General features: G+C 32.6%; 1 protein-coding gene across 1 annotated transcript; it reads right to left on the bottom strand.

The window, feature by feature from the left end:
- Window positions 1-1,406: 1,406 nt before the first annotated feature.
- LOC143920931 (acyl-CoA synthetase short-chain family member 3, mitochondrial) lies at window positions 1,407-18,563 on the bottom strand. Its single transcript, XM_077443968.1, has 12 exons — window positions 18,212-18,563; window positions 13,490-13,655; window positions 11,072-11,216; window positions 8,436-8,580; window positions 8,271-8,367; window positions 7,989-8,197; window positions 5,800-6,028; window positions 5,556-5,715; window positions 2,497-2,650; window positions 2,283-2,428; window positions 1,990-2,212; window positions 1,407-1,907 (listed from the first exon to the last, which is right to left on the bottom strand). The coding sequence occupies exons 1-12, from the start codon at window positions 18,363-18,365 to the stop codon at window positions 1,633-1,635; spliced, it is 2,103 nt and encodes a 700-aa protein (XP_077300094.1). The 5' UTR covers window positions 18,366-18,563; the 3' UTR covers window positions 1,407-1,632.
- Between the last annotated feature and the right edge of the window lie 3,411 nt (window positions 18,564-21,974).

Raw genomic sequence — 21,974 nt, 5'->3', positions numbered from 1 at the left:
ACGGGAGGAAAAGCCTGTTCCTCTTATTCCTGTTGTATCCTGCTCGCGCAAATTAAGTGAGTATGTACCGTTTACCATGCACCCTTTTTTTTTGATCTTTCGACTTAAGATCTTTCGATTTTCGATCTTTGCCTTCCGATATTTGGTTTTTCTTGCATTTCTAATCCAATCCCGTGGGGTAGACCCATAAGGAACAAAATCAAATTCAGTAGAAAATGAATAAAACTGAAAATTATGTTCGTTAAATAATTTATTAACTATAACTAAAACATTACATTAATTAATTTGATTTCAAAGATATATTATTGTATTTATCATTTATAATATTATATTTCAACAAGTTTTTTAATCTATTTCTAAATGAGAATATGAAGTACTGTATTCTGTCTTGTACAAATTTATTGTACCATTTCACAACTTTCAAATGAACTTCAAAATCTAACAAAAATTCATAAATGTTCATATACGATAGAACAATGCTTCCCAAATTGGGGGTCGCTAGGGTCAATAGGATTTCTCGCGGGGGCTGCGAAAATATTCATTTGAAATTACAAATATTCATTTATGAATATTTTTCCACTTACATATTTAGGGAATGTATATAATTAAGTCTGTTAAATAATAACACATTATATGAAAACTTTCTTTGTGGTCAAAAGGTATTAGTCAAGGATGCACGGAGATGTTTTCGTGTTTGAATGATTTTCTCACGAATAATGAAATATCACTGTCGACTTCAGTGAAAAATGTTATACTTGATCACATGGCCGAATGGATACTATTTTTCAAAAAACATTTCCCAAACTTGAATTAGGATGAAAGGAACAATTAGATAAAAACACCATTTGCCAAGTCCTTAAAATATGATCATATTACGTGGACAGCCCAAGAAAAGTTGATCGTTATCAGATCAGATAATTTGCTTGAAGTGGAATTTAATGAAAAAAGTATTTCAGAATTTTGGTTAATATCCCGCTATTGGAAAAGAAGCCCTGATAACTCTTGATCCTTTCGCGAATACGTACCAATGCGAAAAAGCATTTTCGTCATTACTTATATTAATAAATAAGCAAAGGTCATGCCTTTCCACGGAGACTTTGGAAGATACTTTGCGAGTTAACATTTCTGACATTGAACCCGATATCGATTTGTTATGTAAAAACGTGCGACCTCATCTATCGCATTAAATTGTTTCATGTGTGTATAGTTTTTATTTAAAAAAAATGTTTTTAAGCAAGTTCCTATAATTTTGTGCTGAATATAAATATGTGTATTATAATTGTAATAATTACTGCCAAATAAACCTTTTAGCTAGAAAAAAAAAAATTTTTAGGAGCCGGGAATTAATTCTTTCAGATTTAGGGGGTCGTGACATGAAAGTAATTGGGAAGCACTAAAACGACTTCTGAACATATGTTTCTTGTAAATTTTGAAAAAAATTCATTTGTTTTAAAAGTAATGTAATAATAAAGCAAACTAAAACAATTGAAAAAAATATATAGCATAACAACATAAAAAAATATTTTAATACAAAATAAATTAACCTTACACATTTATTACTACACAGTTCAAATTGATATTTATAATCACAGTATATCTATATATTTTTTGCCTACATTGAATTACTGTCATTTATAATAAAGGATCCGGAGCGTTCTTTGCATAACCGAGCTCTCGCAGTACTCTCTTGATGTCTTTGTAAACGCTGGGATCTTCTATGGTTCCCGGCAGTTGCACCAACTTGTTCCTGGACAGATCGGCAATGGATTTGCGCAGAGTCTTTCCAGAGCGAGTCCTCGGCAAACCGGCAACGGCGGCTGCTTTATTAAACGAAGCAATCGGACCAATCAATTCCCTAACCATCTTAATCAAATCATTCGTAATCTCGGATTCATTCTTATTAGCATCTAAAAAACAAAAATTATAATTTCAAATTATATTAGGTATATTACAATATACATACATATATATGATAAAGTTTGTACTCACTTGCTCTCATTACGAATAGGCATAGTGGAATTTCTCCCTTTGTCGGTTCCGGTACTCCCATCACAGATGCATCGCATACATCTGGATGAGCGAGTACAACATCTTCTATAGCACTGGTCGATAAGCGATGACCGGCCACGTTGATAACGTCATCGTCTCGTGCTGTTACATAGATGTGTCCAAATTCATCAGCGTATCCTGCGTCCATTGTATCATAGTAACCCTGGTGAATTCAATTCATTTGAAAAAATTCAATAGGTTTACATATGTATGTATTTGAAATTCGGACTTACATCAAATCTAGAAAAGTAAACTTGTCGGAAACGATCATCTGCTTTAAAGAGAGTTGAAGCTGTTCCTGGCGGTAGCGGTAATTTTATGGCAATTCTGCCTAGTTCGTTCGGTTTGGCGTTTGAGCCATCTGCTCTCAAGACTTGGACTGAAATGTGATTCGTTTATTATTTAATTGTTTCATGGATTTATTTTGCGTTAAATCGGAATCTCTACTGTTGTATCCTGGAACCGGCATTCCTGCTGAAAATTTAGGTGCTGGCATTTTCATCGGTACGAGGCCGAGACATGTGGCTGTTATTGCATGTCCTGTTTCAGTTTGCCACCAGTGGTTTAAGATTGGAACTTTGAACACTCTCTCGGCCCATGTCTGTAAATTTTAAACAAATATTTTGTTAAGTAAAATCAATAAAATATTAAAGCACATTCTTAAGAGGGCTGGACACCAGCGCCTTGTCCATACAAACGTATTAGACTTCTCCCTTCCTCAATTATGGCACTAGAGAAATTATTTTTTAATATGCTATGGATATCAACCATTGGGTTGCATCTATCGTTTTATTTTTTTGATTAGTTATTTTTTATAGGAGCTAGGAGCCGCCAAACATCAATAAAATCGCCTCTTTTTTACACCCACGAAAAGAGTCCAGCGTGCTTATTTAACGGTAGATTTAAAAAAAAAATACGCGCATAGTTACACAGAAAATATCTTTCTCATACCGATGATGAATTTTTTTTAAAAATTGGTACAGTTTTGGAGGAGAAAATAGGAGAATACGAAACCTCGATTTTGTCAATTTAAAATACGTTTTATCTGGTTGAAGCGCAACTGTCGCATTCACTCAATATATATATATTGTCGAATTCATTCAATATATACATTCACTCAATATATATATCGAAGAAAGGAACGGCAACAAAATTAAGGTTTCGGGTGTACAGCCCTCTTAATCAATTGCATTTTTAAGCATCTCTAAACTAACACACCAAAGAAAAGGCATTGACAGAAAAATGGAAAAATTATTTGTTCCCCTCACAAATTATTTACATTTTTATGTAACTTTTGTAATGGAAATATGATTAAAATGCAAATTCAATTAAAACTTAAATATTTCCTATTTTTTTTTTCTAAAATTTTAACCAATGTTTTGGAAATTATATGGATCTGTAATGGAACTACATACATTTGTACACACATAAATGATTCATTATACACAGAGAAATGTAATATTAATAGAAGTGGCTTTAGGTGTTCTTTTGTTGTCAAGTGACATTCTGTCCACGGACAGATCTAAATAATTTTAGCATCAGTCGTATTTGACGCTTGGTGCTCATCGTATGTATGTCCGATAAAAACTTCTCTGTTTGTTTATATTACTCGCAAGATGGGCAAGCATCGGTAAAAATTGCACAATACATTCAAAAACTCACAATGGGATACATTTTTATAAGTAAATTGTTCCGATTGTATTCCGTGCGATGTAGCGTATTTATAGAGACGTACCGCGTAAAATTGACAACAATTATTTATTCGTAAGGGCCCCTCTATTATTATTACATCTCTCTGATTATGCAGCATTTATTTTTTTTATATCTACCATGGTGCCATTACAGGTTTCCCCAAGACGACACATGGCCAAAGTTTTACATATTTTACATACATATATACATGTGTATATACCAGATAGGCCAACAGGTAAACCCCAATGCGCCTTCCTGGCCAATTACAAACAATACAGCATTTTTATTACGTAAGTCGCTGAATTACGAGACACTGAAAACCTCGAAATTAACGAGACATCTATGAATTTTGTACATAAATCATACTCAAATACTGGTGACAGTGGGTAGGGTGGGTTTTTAGCCAATTTAATAGAGGAACCGTTTCAACATTGAACTCAGAAAAATCGACAAACTCTGATAGAAAACGATCGACTTGGAGTCTTAAATATCAAAGTCTGACCAGCAGCATTACAGATAACTCAGAATAAATTCTTTTCAATCGAGGTCAACTCACGGAATCGAACCCGGTGACCTCTCGGCGCTAGGCAAAAGCCCAACCACCGAGACATGCTGCTGGCTTTTACATACATATGTACATATGTACTACAGAGTTGAAAAATAGAGGGTTGGTGAAAGGGTTTCTGGACTCGACCGGGTAATATCTTAAAAACCCGGATTCGGGATCCGGGCTTCAAAATAAAATCAAAACCCGCCAGATCCGGGTATTTAAATTTTCGAGTATTAACGTAAAAATTCAAGATGATTTTCAGTCGATACATTGAAAATATCTAAATATTTATGTGTTATGTATAGATTCTGCGTGTACATGATTCGTGTATGACCTTATTTATTCGAGAACTTGATTTTACGACTTGTGATTTCTGAGAAAACTGCGAACAATGGAACGGATTTTGCAAATACTGAAAATAAATACCGAAAACGATACGGCGTACTGAAATTTGGCAAAATTTAGAACATTACCCATGTACAGTGTACATATCAAACCAATTTCGCGGACGATTTTCAAGAATCTGTATTAATCGAAGATAATGATACAGCAATGATAATGGAAGTGGAATTAAATTTAATTCTGAAAAACGCAGAAAATCCGAATGAAAAGAAAACTAATCATTTTGGGAATTTAAAACAAGAATTTTCTCTTTTTAAAAGACACAAAAGCGTACCGTTTAATGTTAAAATTAGGAAAACAAAATAAAATTAAAAATTAATTGTAATTTTGCCTATATTTTTGCATTATGTGTTTTATCACCTTCTATAATATTTTTCCAGAATTTTTATAATGAAACAAAATAAAAAAAATTTAAATTTAAAATCTGGAAGTTTCAAAATATTGGACCCAAATCCGTCGGGTTTTGAAAACCCGGGTTTTCAGAAACCCTAGTTGGTGAGCAATTGGGGCAGGAACCGTTTCAACAATGAAATCAGATAAATTGGAAAACTCTGATCAAATTCGGACACGATCGACCTGGAGTCACATGCATCCAAAGTATAATTTACCTCCAACTCTCCAGAACCATATCTCTGCCGTGTTACATTTAAAAGGTTAATTTAATGAAAAAATAATGTGAAAACCCGATCAAGGAAGCTTTTAGTATAAAAAGAAATATAATGTACGTTTCCCTTTCAGGTAATTGAAATTTATAGGTTTACTTTAACATTATACACAAAATATATCAATTTGTGATCAAAATTTACTCATATGTACACGGATCCAAATATTGAATATTTTCTTTTAAGGACAAATTAAAAACCTTAGTTTCATCATCGCAATGTTCACCGGCGACAAAAACATTCCTCAAAGACTTGGTAGAATATTTGCGACCGAATCGCATTTCAGGATCTTCCCTCCTTATGACACGGAACGCTGTCGGAATCGTGAATATCGCATTGACCTGGTGCTGATGTATAATTCTAAAATAATATGTAATAATATCTATTATATAATAGGAAATTCAGTCACTTCTTCGGCAGATATTTCATCGAGTGTTTAAATACCGAAAATATTGTCCAGGATCCGGTGTTCTGTCGGGCTTACCCTCGTACATGACACACGTAATACCGAAAAGTAGAGGACCATAGCAAATGTAAGAGTGTCCTACGACCCATCCAAGATCTGACGCAGCCCACCACACGTCCGTGTCCTTTATTCCGTAGATATTGCTCATCGTCCATGTCAATGTGGCTATGTGTCCTCCAGTCGGCCTTTGAATACCTTTTGGTTTATCTGTTAAAACAATTTTCTATATTTTATATGCAATTTTCTTTCTTTATATGTATACTTGGAAGTCAGTAATATTACAATACTAGTGTTGCGCCCGATGAAATATCATCGCATGAGTGTTAGAATATTAAGTTATTAACCCTTTGAATGCTGACCAACGCCGATCGGCGTTTTGCCAACAAGTCCATGATCCTGAAATACGCCGATAGGCGTTGTATTTTGAGTATGTAAAAAATAAAAAAGAATACTACCCGCTAAGCTTTTTCAGGTAGCATTGAAAAAAAATGGGCAGTGTAATCCATGTCAATGTTTATAAAGACTGGTTTACACCGGGATTTCTGAATTTTTACTGCTGAGTATTTTAGATTGTGGCTTGGCATTTAGATTGTGAGGATTACATTTTAACAACAATGAAGAAGATGGAACTAGTTTTAGAAAAAAACATTCATTAATAGACTTGTTTTTTTATTATTTTATATTGTTGCAAGTTATATTAGAGGTAGTTATCTAGGGTTTCGGCGGTAGCTATCTCGGGTTTGTTTGGATTAGCTACAATTTCTATAGCTGATTTCTATTGGATTTCTAATGGATTTCTAAATAATTCTAGTTGGAAATGTTGGTGAAATTTTCAGCGTGGCGGGCTTTTAACAGAAAAGACGTCAGCAATCAAAGGGTTAAAAAAAATTTAAAAGAAATTTGTCGATCCTGTATTCGATCCGCACGCCGTCGAATTTGTTTCAAATACCTTTTAAATATATTTAATTTAATATTTATATTTAATTGTCTAATATGAAAAAAATGGTAAAAACTACCTATCTATAAACATATTATATAAACAATATAAAACACCAATAGAAAAATGAATTAATTAATTAATTAATTAAATACATTTTCAATAGGTGGTGGTAAATGCTCAGAGACTTAGCGCCGTCTATTAGCCTAGAGGAAACATTGGTAGCAAACAGTATATATATATATATATATATATATATATATATTATATATAGAAGTTTTTTTTCTTTTGTTATATGTATGTATGTCGAATCGGCGTACATGTATGTCGGATCGAAACGTCTATTAGGGCGCGATCACACAGCGAGGGATGCGGTATGCTGTACGTGGGATATATTTTTTTAGATAGTTTTAAACATACAAAATAAAATATTTCATATACGCGGTATCGTGCGGTATATACACGGGATCGTCTATTCATTGGAGCGGTTTCGTTGAAATTCTATAGAATTGTTTATACTAACTTGACGGTGATATATACCAATTCGACCCTTCGGACGGAGCTTGACAGTGATCGATAACGGTGTATCCCATATTATACTAGATAAGTAGAAACGGAAAAGAATTCCGTTTTTAGATGACAATGGATTTTTTTCGGTAACAGATGTGCATTGTTGCACTTGTTGCACGTGAAGAATGTCAAGCTCCGGCCGAAGGGTCGAATTGGTATATATCACCGTCAAGTTAGTATAAACAATTCTATAGAATTTCAACGAGACCGCTCCAATGAACAGACGATCCCATGTATATACCGCACGATACCGCGTATACGAAATATTTTTTTTGTATGTTTAAAATTATCTAAAAAATATATCCCACGTACAGCATACCGCATCCCTCGCGGTGTGATCGCGCCCTTATAGTACGGCGAGCGTTATTTTACACAGACACACAGAATAGCGATATTATAATACATATACATATGATATGATATGATTATATATAAAAGTAATGATTGTAAAATTAATGTACATAATTAGCCTTAATACAATACATGTATGTAAATTTAACTCAATGTGTAATGAAATGAATGCTAAATTTGAGTGGAATTTAATACAGCCTCAGCTTAACTTTAAAAATGAAGTTAATATATAATGTAATCAATAGCTATGTATGTACATTGAGCGTGTTTGTGAACCGATCCATAAATTTTTGAGCTAAAATTACGAACCCGTTGTGCCAGAAGTGTATAAAATATAGAGTGGTTCGTTAGCTTCCACGGGAACACACATATGTGGATCTGTTTTGATGGCTTCATTCCAATCCACATCTATGTCCGGCTCCAGTTTGCACGTGTGTGTTTTGTGACGCTGGAAAATGATGCACTTGTTTGGCAAATGCGATGAACGTGCCAAAGCATCGTTCAAAATATCTTTATATCTGAAATTATATTACAATTAGTGTCAATGTACCAATTCGAGGATTGAATGTGTATAATATAATATCTTCATACTTGACTATCTTATTGGGTTCTACTCCGCAGCTGGCCGCAATGATGACCTTGGGTTGGGCGTGCTCAATACGAGCGCACAGTTCTCTCGCTGCAAATCCTGAAAATGCCATGAATATATTCCATTCGAATGTATACAGTTTGGCATATTGTTTATGGAAGAATTACCTCCAAAGACAACGGAATGGACGGCTCCTAATCTTGCAGTGGCAAGCATTGATACAACTGCTTCGGGAATTAGTGGCATGTATATCAAAACACTGTCACCTTTGTTGACTCCTAATGAAGCTAGAGCTCCTGCTATGTGTGACACCTACAATTTTTTACAGAATCTTTTTAAATTTATAATCAAATCGAAAATGAATACATTTGAAACATACTGGTTCAGAGACGAGATATGACTTTTCTTATAGATCTATGCCAAGTAAACACGAATCTAATGAAAAAATAGTGTGGCCAGAACACTATCCCAATAAACATATCCCAATAGAAAAAGCTTAATATAAAATAGTATTAACAGTGGGAAAAAATCTCAAGTGAAAATACGTACTTTTGACTTTTGATTTGAACTGGACGACTATTTAGAGAGATTTGAAAGCTAAAAAGTACTACAAATGAAAGATAAAATACCCGACTATAGATTCCAATATTTGTTTTGAACAGGAAATTGACAGATTTTGAGACATCGACCGAACAACACCAAGATATAAAAAAATCGAGCGTTTTAAAAAACACATACGTATATCTCCGAATCTCGAACTAATCAACATTTTTTATTACCAGATTCGTGTTCACTGGGCATAGATCTATGTATGTATAAGAAAAGTCGTATCTCGTCTCTGAACCAAAAAAAAGTCGTCATTTGTCGAACAGTGTAATTGATACTAGATACATACAAAAATAATGTATGCATTATTTTTAAAACAATAATCAATACGTTGGGCTTCAAGTAAATGCATACAAAAATACATTGAAGATATCAACTGTAATTATGACTATAAGAAAGATTAAAATTTAGGTATCTTATTATATTAATTCATACCAGGGCTTTATTTTTTAACAAAAAGGTGCCGGAACTCACTTCTTGTCATGTTTTTTATTGGAAAAGATAATATTCAAATTATATTATATAGAATATTCGTTTGAAACATGAAAAATGCTGAGATAAAAAGGTGCCGGAACGTCATTCCACCGCATTACATATGTGGGAAAAAAACGCCCTGATTTTTAAATACAATATCTATAGCCTGGTCCAAATTATTATGACTATTGAATATAAATGGCTTTTGGCTAATGGCTTTTTCCCAAGTCCCCACTGAACCCCCAACTCTGTGTTCGGTTAGATAAATCTACGTCTATATATGTATGTACATACATAAATATAGTTTAAAAAATATTATAAAATATAGTTTTCTCCTGCGAGTATCAGAATAGGTGCACTACTACGTAAAAGTCAGTATTAAAGACAAATAATTTTATACGTATTAAAATTTGTCAAAATATGTAATTATCCAATATACATATTATGGGTGACCGTCACCGCACCGAATGTTAAAAAATCGAAAATTTTCGTCTACCATGCATACATATGAAAAACGGTTAGTATATATATCAGTGGCGTGCGGTAAAACTCTCTCTCCCCCCGTCGTACATCCTCACTTAATTTGTGCGAGCAGGATACAACAGGAACAAGAGGAACAGGCTTTTCCTCCCGTATCCTGTGCGCGCACATTAAACAACGCTGTATGACAAAAAGAGAGATAATTTCACCGCATGCCCCTGATATATATTATATATGCATAGTACCGTTTACCATTTTTTTTGATTTTTCGACTTAAGATCTTTCGATTTTCGATCTTTGCCTTCCGATATTTGCTTTTATATATGTTCACATATTATATATGTTCTTGTGGTTTTACCCGACTTCGCTCGGTATTTGTAATATAAACCGCTTAAACATGGCCAATTTAATAGTAAACATTTTATTTCAATTTATTTGAATATTCATTTGTTTTTTTATTAAATTGAACGTCACGGAATCTACGACCCAAACAAACATACATACATACAAAGTCTCTTTCGGAATGATTGTACATTATATTACATATATTATTTAAAAAACGCTGAACTGTGAACCATCTTACAGTGCATACGATATATGTATGTATGTATGTACGTAAGTAGGTACTCATTGTACGTGTCATTATACATATAAGGGGTGACAAAAATCAGTAATTGTATTACAAAATTCAATTCAATTTGTAGACTTCACTTCTCACATTTTACAAATGTGCACTTTACGAATAGAGCTTTATATAATACAATGAAAAATTTAGACTGAGTTTCAAAAGTAAATACGTTATGACATGTTATATATCTCTGTGCAATAATGGAATGGCTTGTGTGTGGTAAACAACACGATTAAATTGAACAGGAACAATTGGATTTGTAGAGAATCCCCGGGGATTCTCGAGATGCAATCAGTACTTGACATATATGTATGTACGTACTTGAATAGAATCGAAAAAACCTTGTACGACCGCGAAAAGTTGAAATTAAACGGAGCAGCCATTGAAAAATCGCATTACGCCCACGACCAAGTACCTACACAAAACTCAATCGAGCTCATTATCGTTATGAAACCCTTATAATTTTAGCTCAAAATAACGATGTATTTTTAGAGCCTTTTATACTTCAAAATAAGTATGATGTAATTGACTGATGTACAGTGATTACATATTTATTTATGAAATGGATTTTTAAATTAAAATACATAACGAGATAAAATTTAACATAAAATTTACCTGATCCAATAGTTGATTGTATGTGACCTTCCTTATCACCTGGGTTAAAGGACTGTCATGGATGAGGGCTGTCCTGTCTCCACGTCCTGCAAGGACATGACGATCCACAGCATTATAGCAAGCGTTCAATTCTCCACCGACGTACCTTGATCGAAATAAAACTATGAATATTTGAACGAGATTCTTCAAAATTAGCACAAACTACACGAATAATATCGAGATTCCAATTAAAGTGAATACAGGTTTGTAGATTTCACCCACAAACACGTTTTTACCAATTTGTCTGCCAAAGCGGTTTCTCAGAAACAAACAACTTGTATGTCTATGTATATATACATAGGGTCAAATATGTTATATTCGTAATTTGCAGTGTATATGTGGCTCTTTACTTGCACCCTTAAAAAATTGAAATGCCACCTCCTAGGGGTAGAAATTTGAAGTAACAAGTCATAACGTTGTAAGTATTAGTTCCACTCTCACTTGTATGTACTGTCAGTTTAATTTTAAGTGGATGAATATAGCTAAAGAGATGATTAGCACCAAAAATATGATGATATCTTCACCCACTATGATCAGAGTTAATGTCTAAGAGATGAGAGAGACAACGCTATATATGTATGTAAGTTGTCCATTTATTATCATGAAAGTGATACAAACAACGTTTTTATGGCTCTTGAAACATTTTGCTCTTTTTATATATGTATGTATTTTTATAATATCTAATATCTATTGATTGCTCATTGAATGATTATAATACATGGCAGAAGAATTATAGTGTATTAAAAAATGTCGCAAGAATGAATTTATGTTTTTAATTAAAAACTTAATTATCTGGCACTTGAAACATTATAGTCTAGCAAGCCTCATATGTACATATGTATGTATGTAGGTACCTTTAATATAGATATTTAAACATATTTACATACATACATATCTACACAATTCTATAGAACTACATATATCAAAATAATAAAATAACGTAATGCTGTAGGTCTGTATAGATCAGGGTTTAAAAAGACTTATAACTTAAATGAAATAATTAGTAAATGGGATCATTCTGATTTTATGAATAGAACATATATTTTTGTTCTATTAATATAACATACATATATAATACATAAGAGCTTAACTCAAAAATATGTGAATGTTATAATTTTTAAGTTAAGCTCTTAGTATGATTATAAAATTAATTGATGATTATACGAATTGTATTTTGAAATATTTAATATACCTATTTAAATAGAATATATTATATACATATATGTATGTATGTAAATATACATAACTCTAAGCTTTTTTTCGTAATGAGATACTTAAATGAAATATGACTTGTAGTACGATGCTTGAAATCGTAATGAAGGCTCAGCTGTTTTTATCATCATAAGTGAAAAAATACACATGAAAGAATCGATCAATACAATAAAAAAATCAAGCTTGATGTGTGTTTATATCATTTTTTTTTATAAATCACGCCACACAGACTGTATAAGATTTTCAAATATGTATATCATATTATACTCATAATTATTTCTAGAGAGGATCCTGGAATAAAATTATTATTTTGAATAAAAATACCATTATTTTATTTTACTAACGCCATCTATTTTTAAAACTAATAAACAAACGGTGGATAGACGTAAACGACTATCTCGCCGGGCAGATTTAAAACGCGTCTTACACGATATTTTTGCACCATCGTAATGACGGAGGATCCATTTACTTATATTGATGACCGAAATGAGCAATATGGCAAAGTATGAAAACGATCGGATAAGAGGCAAACTTTTTCCTGAATTGTAATCGTACATAAGTGAAACGTAAAGGAGGTATGTAAAAAAAGAAGTGATAATGATTTGTTGGGATGGATAAGATAGCAGTTTGAAGATTCTTACATAATTCACCAGCTATATATTACATGCTATATATTACAAAAATAATCAAAATCTCAATCAAAAATAAAATAAACTACATATTTTCTACTAAAGGAGCTGCAAAACAACCAAGCCTTGGACATTTGACCTATACTATGTAGTAATTCAACACCCAACAATTCGAATTTCCGTTTGTCCACGAAACTTTTCTTATAACCATTTTCATTGTATTAGAATTTCAATGGTAAAATTAATCGTACGTCCGTTTTGACCTTTACGTTTCGCTAAAGACGCGTCACATTTTTTTCCAGACGGCAACAATTTTGCGGAAATGGCGATTTCATGCTTCATTCACTTTTCCATTCCGGCGTGTCAAAGCACAACCAGTTTTTCCAACATACCATGAATAATGCATTGAAAAATTTGTTTAAACGCGCCCGTGTCGTTGTGTAGTACGCCACTGTTAGACAACATCATTTAAACGCGCTTCAATCTAAAATATGCAATATATATTTATTATAGTTCCGACGATACATAAATAAATTACCATTTTGTGAAAGGGGGGTTGGTGTGGTCTAAAACCTTATCCCAAGGTTTGCTCCACACAACCGATTTCCCCACGTCACCCCAAAAGCCTTCAGGGTCTTCCAGCGACCTCTTATATGCCGCTTCGTATTTCGGCGATGAATATGGATTTTGGTCCAAAATGAATTCTGAAAAACATCAAAGACAAACCAATTTGTTGTAGTTATAAAAATTATAAAATCAGGCTAAAAGGAGTGTTTATTCTATAAATTATCCAAGAAATACTAAGAATTTTACTATAAATACATTTCTCACATAGGTGCCATTACAGGTTGCCCCAAGGCGACACCTATGGTCAAAATTTTGTACCTGAGTTCTAAAAATTTCAATACAATAGGGTTACATGTTAGTAACTCTATTGTAATCGAGTCAATCAATGGATTCTGAGGTGTTGAAAAACTCAAACTTTGCTTGACATCTATGAACAAAAATTTGCAGCATTTTGTAAATCAGCGAATTCGAGATGTTCTTAAAGGTCTGACCGCACTTATGCGTCTGCGACACGAACGGCAGCGTGCGGCCAAATATTGTTTGTATGAAATTGTATGAGATATAACGCACTACGACGCTGCCGTTTGTGTCGCAGACGCATAGCGCGGTCAGAGCTTAACTCGAATTTTGCGAGAAAAATGACCAATTTCTTGAAACTGTTTCAATGAAATCAGATATACTGGCAAACTTTAAGGTCTGAACGCACTATGCGTCAGTCGACGGCTACGACACGTCACGACACGACAAAGTTGATACAAAAGGCAATTCTGTCGCGTGACGCGTAGTGCGTGATGTCTCATACGATTTCATACAAACAATATTTGGTCGCGTACTGACGTGTCGGGTCGTATCGGTCAGACCTTTACTTTACAAAATCCTTATAGTCACAAATCCGAGGTCTGGCCAGCAGCACAGCCGGGGATTGAACCCGTGACCACACAATTGAAAGCGTTACACGCTAACCATTGATATATGCTGCTGGTTAAATGGTAGGTGTATGTACGACCAGGGAAATGTAATAATAATATAAGTGGCTTTAGACATTGTAAGATTGCAGTGTGGCTATCGCCATACTACATTCATATATTAGTTTCCGTCACAGTCGTGTTTGGTGTAAATTGTAAACTTTTAACGATGCACTTCCCCATCTTGCGAGTAATATGAAAAAATGTTTATCAGACAAACGTCTAAAACCAAACACCAAACACGACTGTGGCGGAAACTAATTAAGTATGGCGGTAGCCATATCACAATCTTACGACACTATGATGCCTTAAACCACTTCTATTATTATCACATTTATTTGTATACTACGAATTTATGAGAAACACATTCTAAATACAATTTGGGTAAGCATATTTAATATCAACAAATTCGATATGCGATAAATTTGCTAGAAACTGAAGAGGATGCCGATTTTATTGGATTCGTCACAACAATTAAGAGATAAATAAATTAGCTTAGCGGTTAATATAGATAAATCGGCAAATTCTAGCAAAAGACGGTCGATTTGGGTTTTAATAATTACCCAGATCGCGAATATGAACGATTATTCGATTTCGGCCGGGATTCGAACCTTCTCTACTGACAAACAGTGATTTGGCCAGTGAGTTACGTTATGGCTCCGTATCATTGACATGCCTGGTTTATGGTGAAGACACACAGAGAGATATGCGGCACGTGTTTTTTTTTTAGATAGTTTTTTTATAGAAAAAGCACTTGTAGGCAGTGGTGTCACCCCAATTTTAGAACAAGGGGTTTCCAAATTTTTTTTCAAAAATGTTATTTTGAAAAAAAAAATATTTTTAGCAACGGGTTTCCTGAGACCCATGGAAACCATTAGGGTGACACCACTGCATTTTATATATGTATGTATATGTACAGTTTTTATATGCAAAATAGAATGTTAAATTACAGAAAACACAAATATCGGAAGGCAAACATCGAAAATCGAAAGATCTTAAGTCGAAAGATCAAAAAAAGGGTGCATGGTAAACGGTACATACTCACTTAATTTGCGCGAGCAGGGTACAACAGGAACAAGAGGAACAGGCTTTTCTTCCCGTATTCTGCGCGCGCATATTAATACGGGAGGAAAAGCCTGTTCCTCTTGTTCCTGTTGTATCCTGCTCGCGCAAATTAAGTGAGTATGTACCGTTACATAATATATACATATTTTTGTCAAATTTCGCTCGAATAAAAAAAATCGCCATATTAAAATATTCTTTAATGTATGTAATGCAAGCGTTCCCTTTTAAGTACTTATCTAATGCAAAATATTACATTTATTTAGGAGAGTTTAAATAAATTTATTATTTTTGGCAATAATGATACGGTTTAAACAGTAATTTCCATTTTAGTATGACTTAAAGATACCGTTAAAAATATATAAAATAAATAAATGACAAAATCTCATTGAACTTTTTTCCAATAAGTTATCATAAAAAACTGTTCAATCTGTCTCGTTCGAATCGAGCAATTCGCTCAACTTTACAACTCTATCCATTTATCTTGCGAAAAATTTGAGCAAATTCAACACAAAAGACTTTTAAATATTAAAACAATTCATCAAAACGATTCCAAAACATTACAAGGCCAAATTTATGCAAATTTTAAAGTTTCTTCGCGAAAATTCACAAGGCTCACCTTTCAGAGTGAATTAATTTTTAATCTGCATAAACGCGTCATATCCAAAATTCATGTTATATAATCGCGTACATACGTATGCATTATCCGATTTTCAATTTAATAAAACGACGTAGAGGTTCATGAAGTAGTTGAATCGAGAAATGGATGTTGAAAAAAGATTGAAGTCGTTATATATAATTCACATAATATGTATGTACTACCAATCAGTTCCGCTTCTTTCCTAGAACATAAATACATATGTATTGTATGTTAATTTTAGGTCAATAAACGAATTTAAATTATGAATATTTATTTACGAATGTGTGTATCATTAACGTATCACGTGCAAGGCCAACATTGGTAAATATTGGATGCGATGTTTGCGACGTGTGATTTTTTTGTAAAATTGACATAAATTTTTTTAATGAATAAATATCATTATTAAATTGAATTTTATTGTTCCAATTGTTCCACTTTATACCATTCAAAAGTTTTTTTATACCATCACAGCTTAAGCCGGCGACTGGACGTAAACAGCAGTACGATAAATATTATTTAGTACTCTCTATGTGTTCCGCAATGTGTATATGAACAGCAACCGACACGATTTATTTATATTATACAGCAGTACGTACATGTCACCAAAACGTACATATCAAGCAGAAACGGTTTTTATGGCCACTCTATTTTGAAATATACACGCATGATGTGACGAAATAGAGGCGAGTGCCCCTTACTAACGAAAGTGCTGCCATGTACATTTTAAATGTTTTCTGAAAAGTCATATTGTGACAATATTGACTCAGCGCAAGCAATATTGTGCCGTATCGTCGCGCTCTGTAATGTATGTATATGTAAGGTGATTTTGCCTTGCACTCGTCCAAAACAAGTATGAACGTGCCGAAAACGAGCTGTGCTGTATAGTATGAATAGAACTAGTCTTTTCCGTGCAGTGCTGTGTCGAGCTGTTGACGTGCAGTTGGTAATATCATGTATGACGATGCTTGCCAAATAAGTTGTAAATGAATATTTAATTAACTTTATTTATAAAACCTTCGCACATGAAGTATGCAATATGAATGTTTTGAAAAATAAAGCTTAAACAAAATTAGCCAAACTAATTGAATGCACATGAGCATGATTATAAAGAGTTTCATTATATAATGTTATAACTTATTTAAAAAAATATGGGCTTAAAGCTTAAGGGCTTTTAGATTACATTCTGATCAAAATTATATGATTAGTGTTTATGATGTGTCAATACAAATATGTATATATTTTCAGTTAAATACTAAAATACCTGGAAATAATAGTCGTTAATCACTGATAATACAATTAAAAGTCTGTTCATACCTATCCAGCACGACACGAATCCTGCAAGTATCCTGCAAGTACGGACAGTATTCTTAAGTACATTATATGTGGACGCGCATGAATGCGTAAATGCGCATGCGCGAATGGAGTATGTATAAGTGCATATAATGTACCAAAGAATACTATCCGCACTTGCATGACAACCTGCAGGATACGGGTCGTGCTGGATAGGTATGAACAGACCTTAAAACGTATATTATTAATCAAAAAACATCATGGCCTCAGACTATCGGAGACTATCATCACATGCGGCGGAATTGACTAACTTACTAAAGACAAAAAGACAAAGACATAATTATAAAAAGCATTTCTATATGCACAATTAAAGACCGCAAAGCCGTGACATAGTCAGTTTTTCTCAACCCCTTTAAGAAACCCCTCCCTCCCGATTGCTATTAGATGACGACTGTCTGGATTTTTTTTCCAATGACTCTCATTTCTGTTCGAAACCGAAGAATAACAACAAATCTTATATATTAGTTAACCCTTTTTCTTGGGAAATGCAAGAAACGACACCGCCGCAGAGTTGCCGCCATAAAATAACAATAGACCTCTCCATTGTCCGAGAAAGCAGGAGCGCAAAAAAAAATGGTTGACAATAGTGAACCATTTTTTTAATCATCGATCATCTTGTCCGCCGGTCCCTAGTGATTACATTATTGAATAATTTAAATAAAAAAAACTAACGCACCTGTTGATCCTTCGAATTTGTCCATACGCCCATCCAATTTTGCTCTGTTGATCTGCTTTTCAAACATTCCGACATCCTTGCTGGTGCCATTTTTATCTCCGTTCACCTGAGCTTCCAACATGTCACCATCGTCACACTTCACTGACGTTATCATCGTCAAACAAATGGAAACGAAAACACGGATGTACTATAATAAAAAATAATAAAACACCAAAAATTTATATCAACGTCAATATTGAGGGAAAGCGTATGGGTTCCTTAAAAATATCGTTGGAAAATTTAAGAAACACAAAAAAAAAATTATCTAGAACGCCGATGCGTATGCACTCGACTTGGTGTTTAGTTTAAAACTGAATCGTTGAAAAAGAAAAATTCATGGAATCGAATGTATGTAATATGACAAAGTTCGCGTTTACAATTGCTAAATTGATTATTCATTAGTTAGGTAGCCTCTTCCGCTGTCCGGTCATGGAATTATAATGTATATTACTTCTATGTAGTATTCCTATTGTTAACCAGTACTTTCTGATTATTTTCAATTCCTCAAATTTTGCTTGATTAGACTATTATATCATATATTTAATTCTGGACAAAGCTAAATATGATCTGTTATATTTGAAAGTGGCAGAAGACCAATTTTTATTTCTAAACACAATATATTTGTTTGACTTAATTCGCAAATTGTAATCACTACTTTTAATTACATAGATATGTCCAGAATCTCAGAAAAGCAGAATAAATGTATTGCAGGTCACCAGTATTTTTAAATATTAGTAAACGCAAAACTGACAACATACATAGCTTTGATTAACTTTGAGTCTATGATTAAGTTTAAGTCATTAGTTACATTTAATTCGAGTTCTGGAGAATTCGAAACACGACACTGAAAATCAATTACAATGCCTTCTAAACTTTCCCGCAATTGTAATACTTTTTTCACTTTGAAATATATCCTAAATTTTACAATTTATAATATGAAATAAATTTTAAATGTATACATCGGTAAATTGATCATATTTTTTATTAAATTTCGACTCTTTACAAGGTTTTTTTATTTATTTAAGATACGTGTTGGCATCGACAACATGCACAGGATGAAACTTGGAGGCAAGACGATTTTAAATATGCAAATTTAGCTTTAAAAATTGTATGTATGTACTTAAGTAGGTGTTTTCTTATTACTCATTCAATATACATATATAATAACACATATTAAACATGTCTGTGTTGAAATACACATTTATGGTTGAATAATTGACAAGGCTCATATTATATTGTATTATGTACAATATCTACCAGGATAGCATTTGAATGAAACCAAAGATAATATATGTACGTATGTATTATACTTTATATTCATATTAAGTTATCAAAGACACATTTTTGTAATATTTATATATATTTTTAACAATTACTAAAGCTTCGTATACAAGAAAAAACACCTAACATATGTACTTAGTAATACAGATCATGAAGAATTCCAATTCCAAATTAACCTTGAAATTTAAAGACTCAATTCTTATCCTCTTAAAAAGTATAGCAATGTGTTGAACTAATTTAAAATCGTTGGTTAATTAGTCGAATAATTGGGATTTGTCATCAACTGAACTAGGGATGCCAATACCGGTACGACCGGTTTCGTTAGTACCGACTTTCAGTACAACCGATAGTACAAAATAGACTACCGGTAGTACCGAAATATAATAATTTCAATTATGTGTTAGTTAAATTGTTTTGAATTTTAAATAATACGTTGTATCGGCTAGTTTGTATGGATAAGTCGAAGAATCAGCCTACAATCTAAATTTTTTTTGACCTGCTATTCAAAGAAGCCGCCAAGTGTATCAAAAATTTTAAAACCAAAGACAATGTTTCCGAATATATATTGATTTATAATTGACTGTTAACAAACAATTTTTATATAAATTTATTTGCTTCACATGACTTTAATTTGAATACACTATATTACATACCTACACATAATATTTTAAAGCTAAAATACTTTCTAAACAAAAAAATTTCAAAGCAAAGAGTACGAAAAAACTTTTTTTTGACACTCGCTGATCAGTAACTAGCGCGGCGTAGAAATACTTTACATATTATTTATAAATAATTAATGCTACAACTAATTATTCAATCAATACCGGCTGTACCGATAGTGAGAAATATGTTGTAGGTAGTACCGGTAGTGACGGTAATGTCGGTATTTTTGGAAACCTTAAACTGAATCATAAGATCGGCGACTGAAAGAAAAGCATAAAATATAAAATTTCTTTGCTGCAATCTGTATAATAAATAAGGATCCGCATTTATTAAAAATTATTCCAAAATTCATTTCTCCTTTCATTGAAACGAAAGTATCAATTTTGTTAATGAAAATAATCAGGCAACCAACATTGTAAAATTATTATTATACTAATTAATAATATACATGTACATGTTGTCGGAAAATTAACAAGGTAGAAATAGCATTATGTGGTTCTAATAATTCAATATTAACTGTTTAATTTTAGACTCGAGCCGTTATATAAATGTGTATTGATTGAATACGAAAATAAACATACTTAACCGATATTAGGTTTGTATCTAGCCAATACATTGACTTTAAAATTTCAGCAAACATATGTACATAGAAATATTCGATCAAGTGACGCAATTCAGGTTTAAATGTGAAATGTTTCAGAAACGCTTTACGATCTTAATTGTTATTCAAAACAGGAACTAATTCGTATCTCTTGATCCAGCCAATATAGTGGATTTCGTTTCACCCGTTCGAATTATTTCCACATACGTGTAATTCGAATAGTAAATCCATTCTATTTGTAATCCATTTCATCTGTGAGAGAATGGTTTTGAAAGCAAACACTATTATTATTATTATTATAAACTACACGTGTGTAAACAAAACATATTATGAATGGGATAAATTTAAAGGTTATGTTCTAACATTCTCACAAAAAGATTTTAAATAGAAAACAAAAACTATGTATGTAATTCGTCTCTGATTGGCTGTCGTCAAATTCGTTTCTGATTGGCTGTCGTTCAATATTGAAATAAATTCGATTCAAATAAATTTAATAAAAAACAAACAAATGAATATTTAATATTAGATTAGCCATGTTTAAGCAGTTTATATTACAAGTAACTATTAGTAATATATATGTACATATGTATACTTATGATACGATTAAAATGTATTAGTAGTTTTACCCGGCTTCGCTCGGTATTTGTAATATAAACCGCTTAAAAATGGCTAATCTAATAGTAAACATTTTATTCAATTTAATTGAATAGTTTTATTTTATTTAAATATTCATTTGTTTTTTTTTTATTTATTAAACTTACGAATCAAAACTTACATACATACAAAGTCTCTTTCGAAATTATATATTAGATGAAGAATATTTGTATATTGAATTATTAATATTCTATATATATTATAGAATTTTGATGCTATTTTACAAGGCTTCATTCAGGTAATTAGATTTTTAAAAATTCGAAATACGCTATTGAGAGTTCTCGGGGTTTCACGTATTGGAAAAATAAATTAGAAAATGTTCAATCACATAATTTTCCATACCTCATGCATTATATAATAAATCAATCGATATCAAAACCGTTATTTAAATGGATTCATAAAATTCAGCTGATCATAAACACGGTTGGCGAATTTCCACCCCTACGGAGTTTGATCCCAAGGTTAACCTAATGGTTTTTTATGTAGTATTTTATAACATATTGTGCAATGTGAATTTTTTTACAT

Source organism: Arctopsyche grandis, chromosome 13, assembly GCF_051622035.1.
Source record: "Arctopsyche grandis isolate Sample6627 chromosome 13, ASM5162203v2, whole genome shotgun sequence".
Lineage (NCBI taxonomy): Eukaryota > Metazoa > Arthropoda > Insecta > Trichoptera > Hydropsychidae > Arctopsyche > Arctopsyche grandis.
The sequence above is the reverse complement of the archived record's forward strand: the minus strand, read 5'-3'. Positions and strand labels throughout refer to the sequence as shown.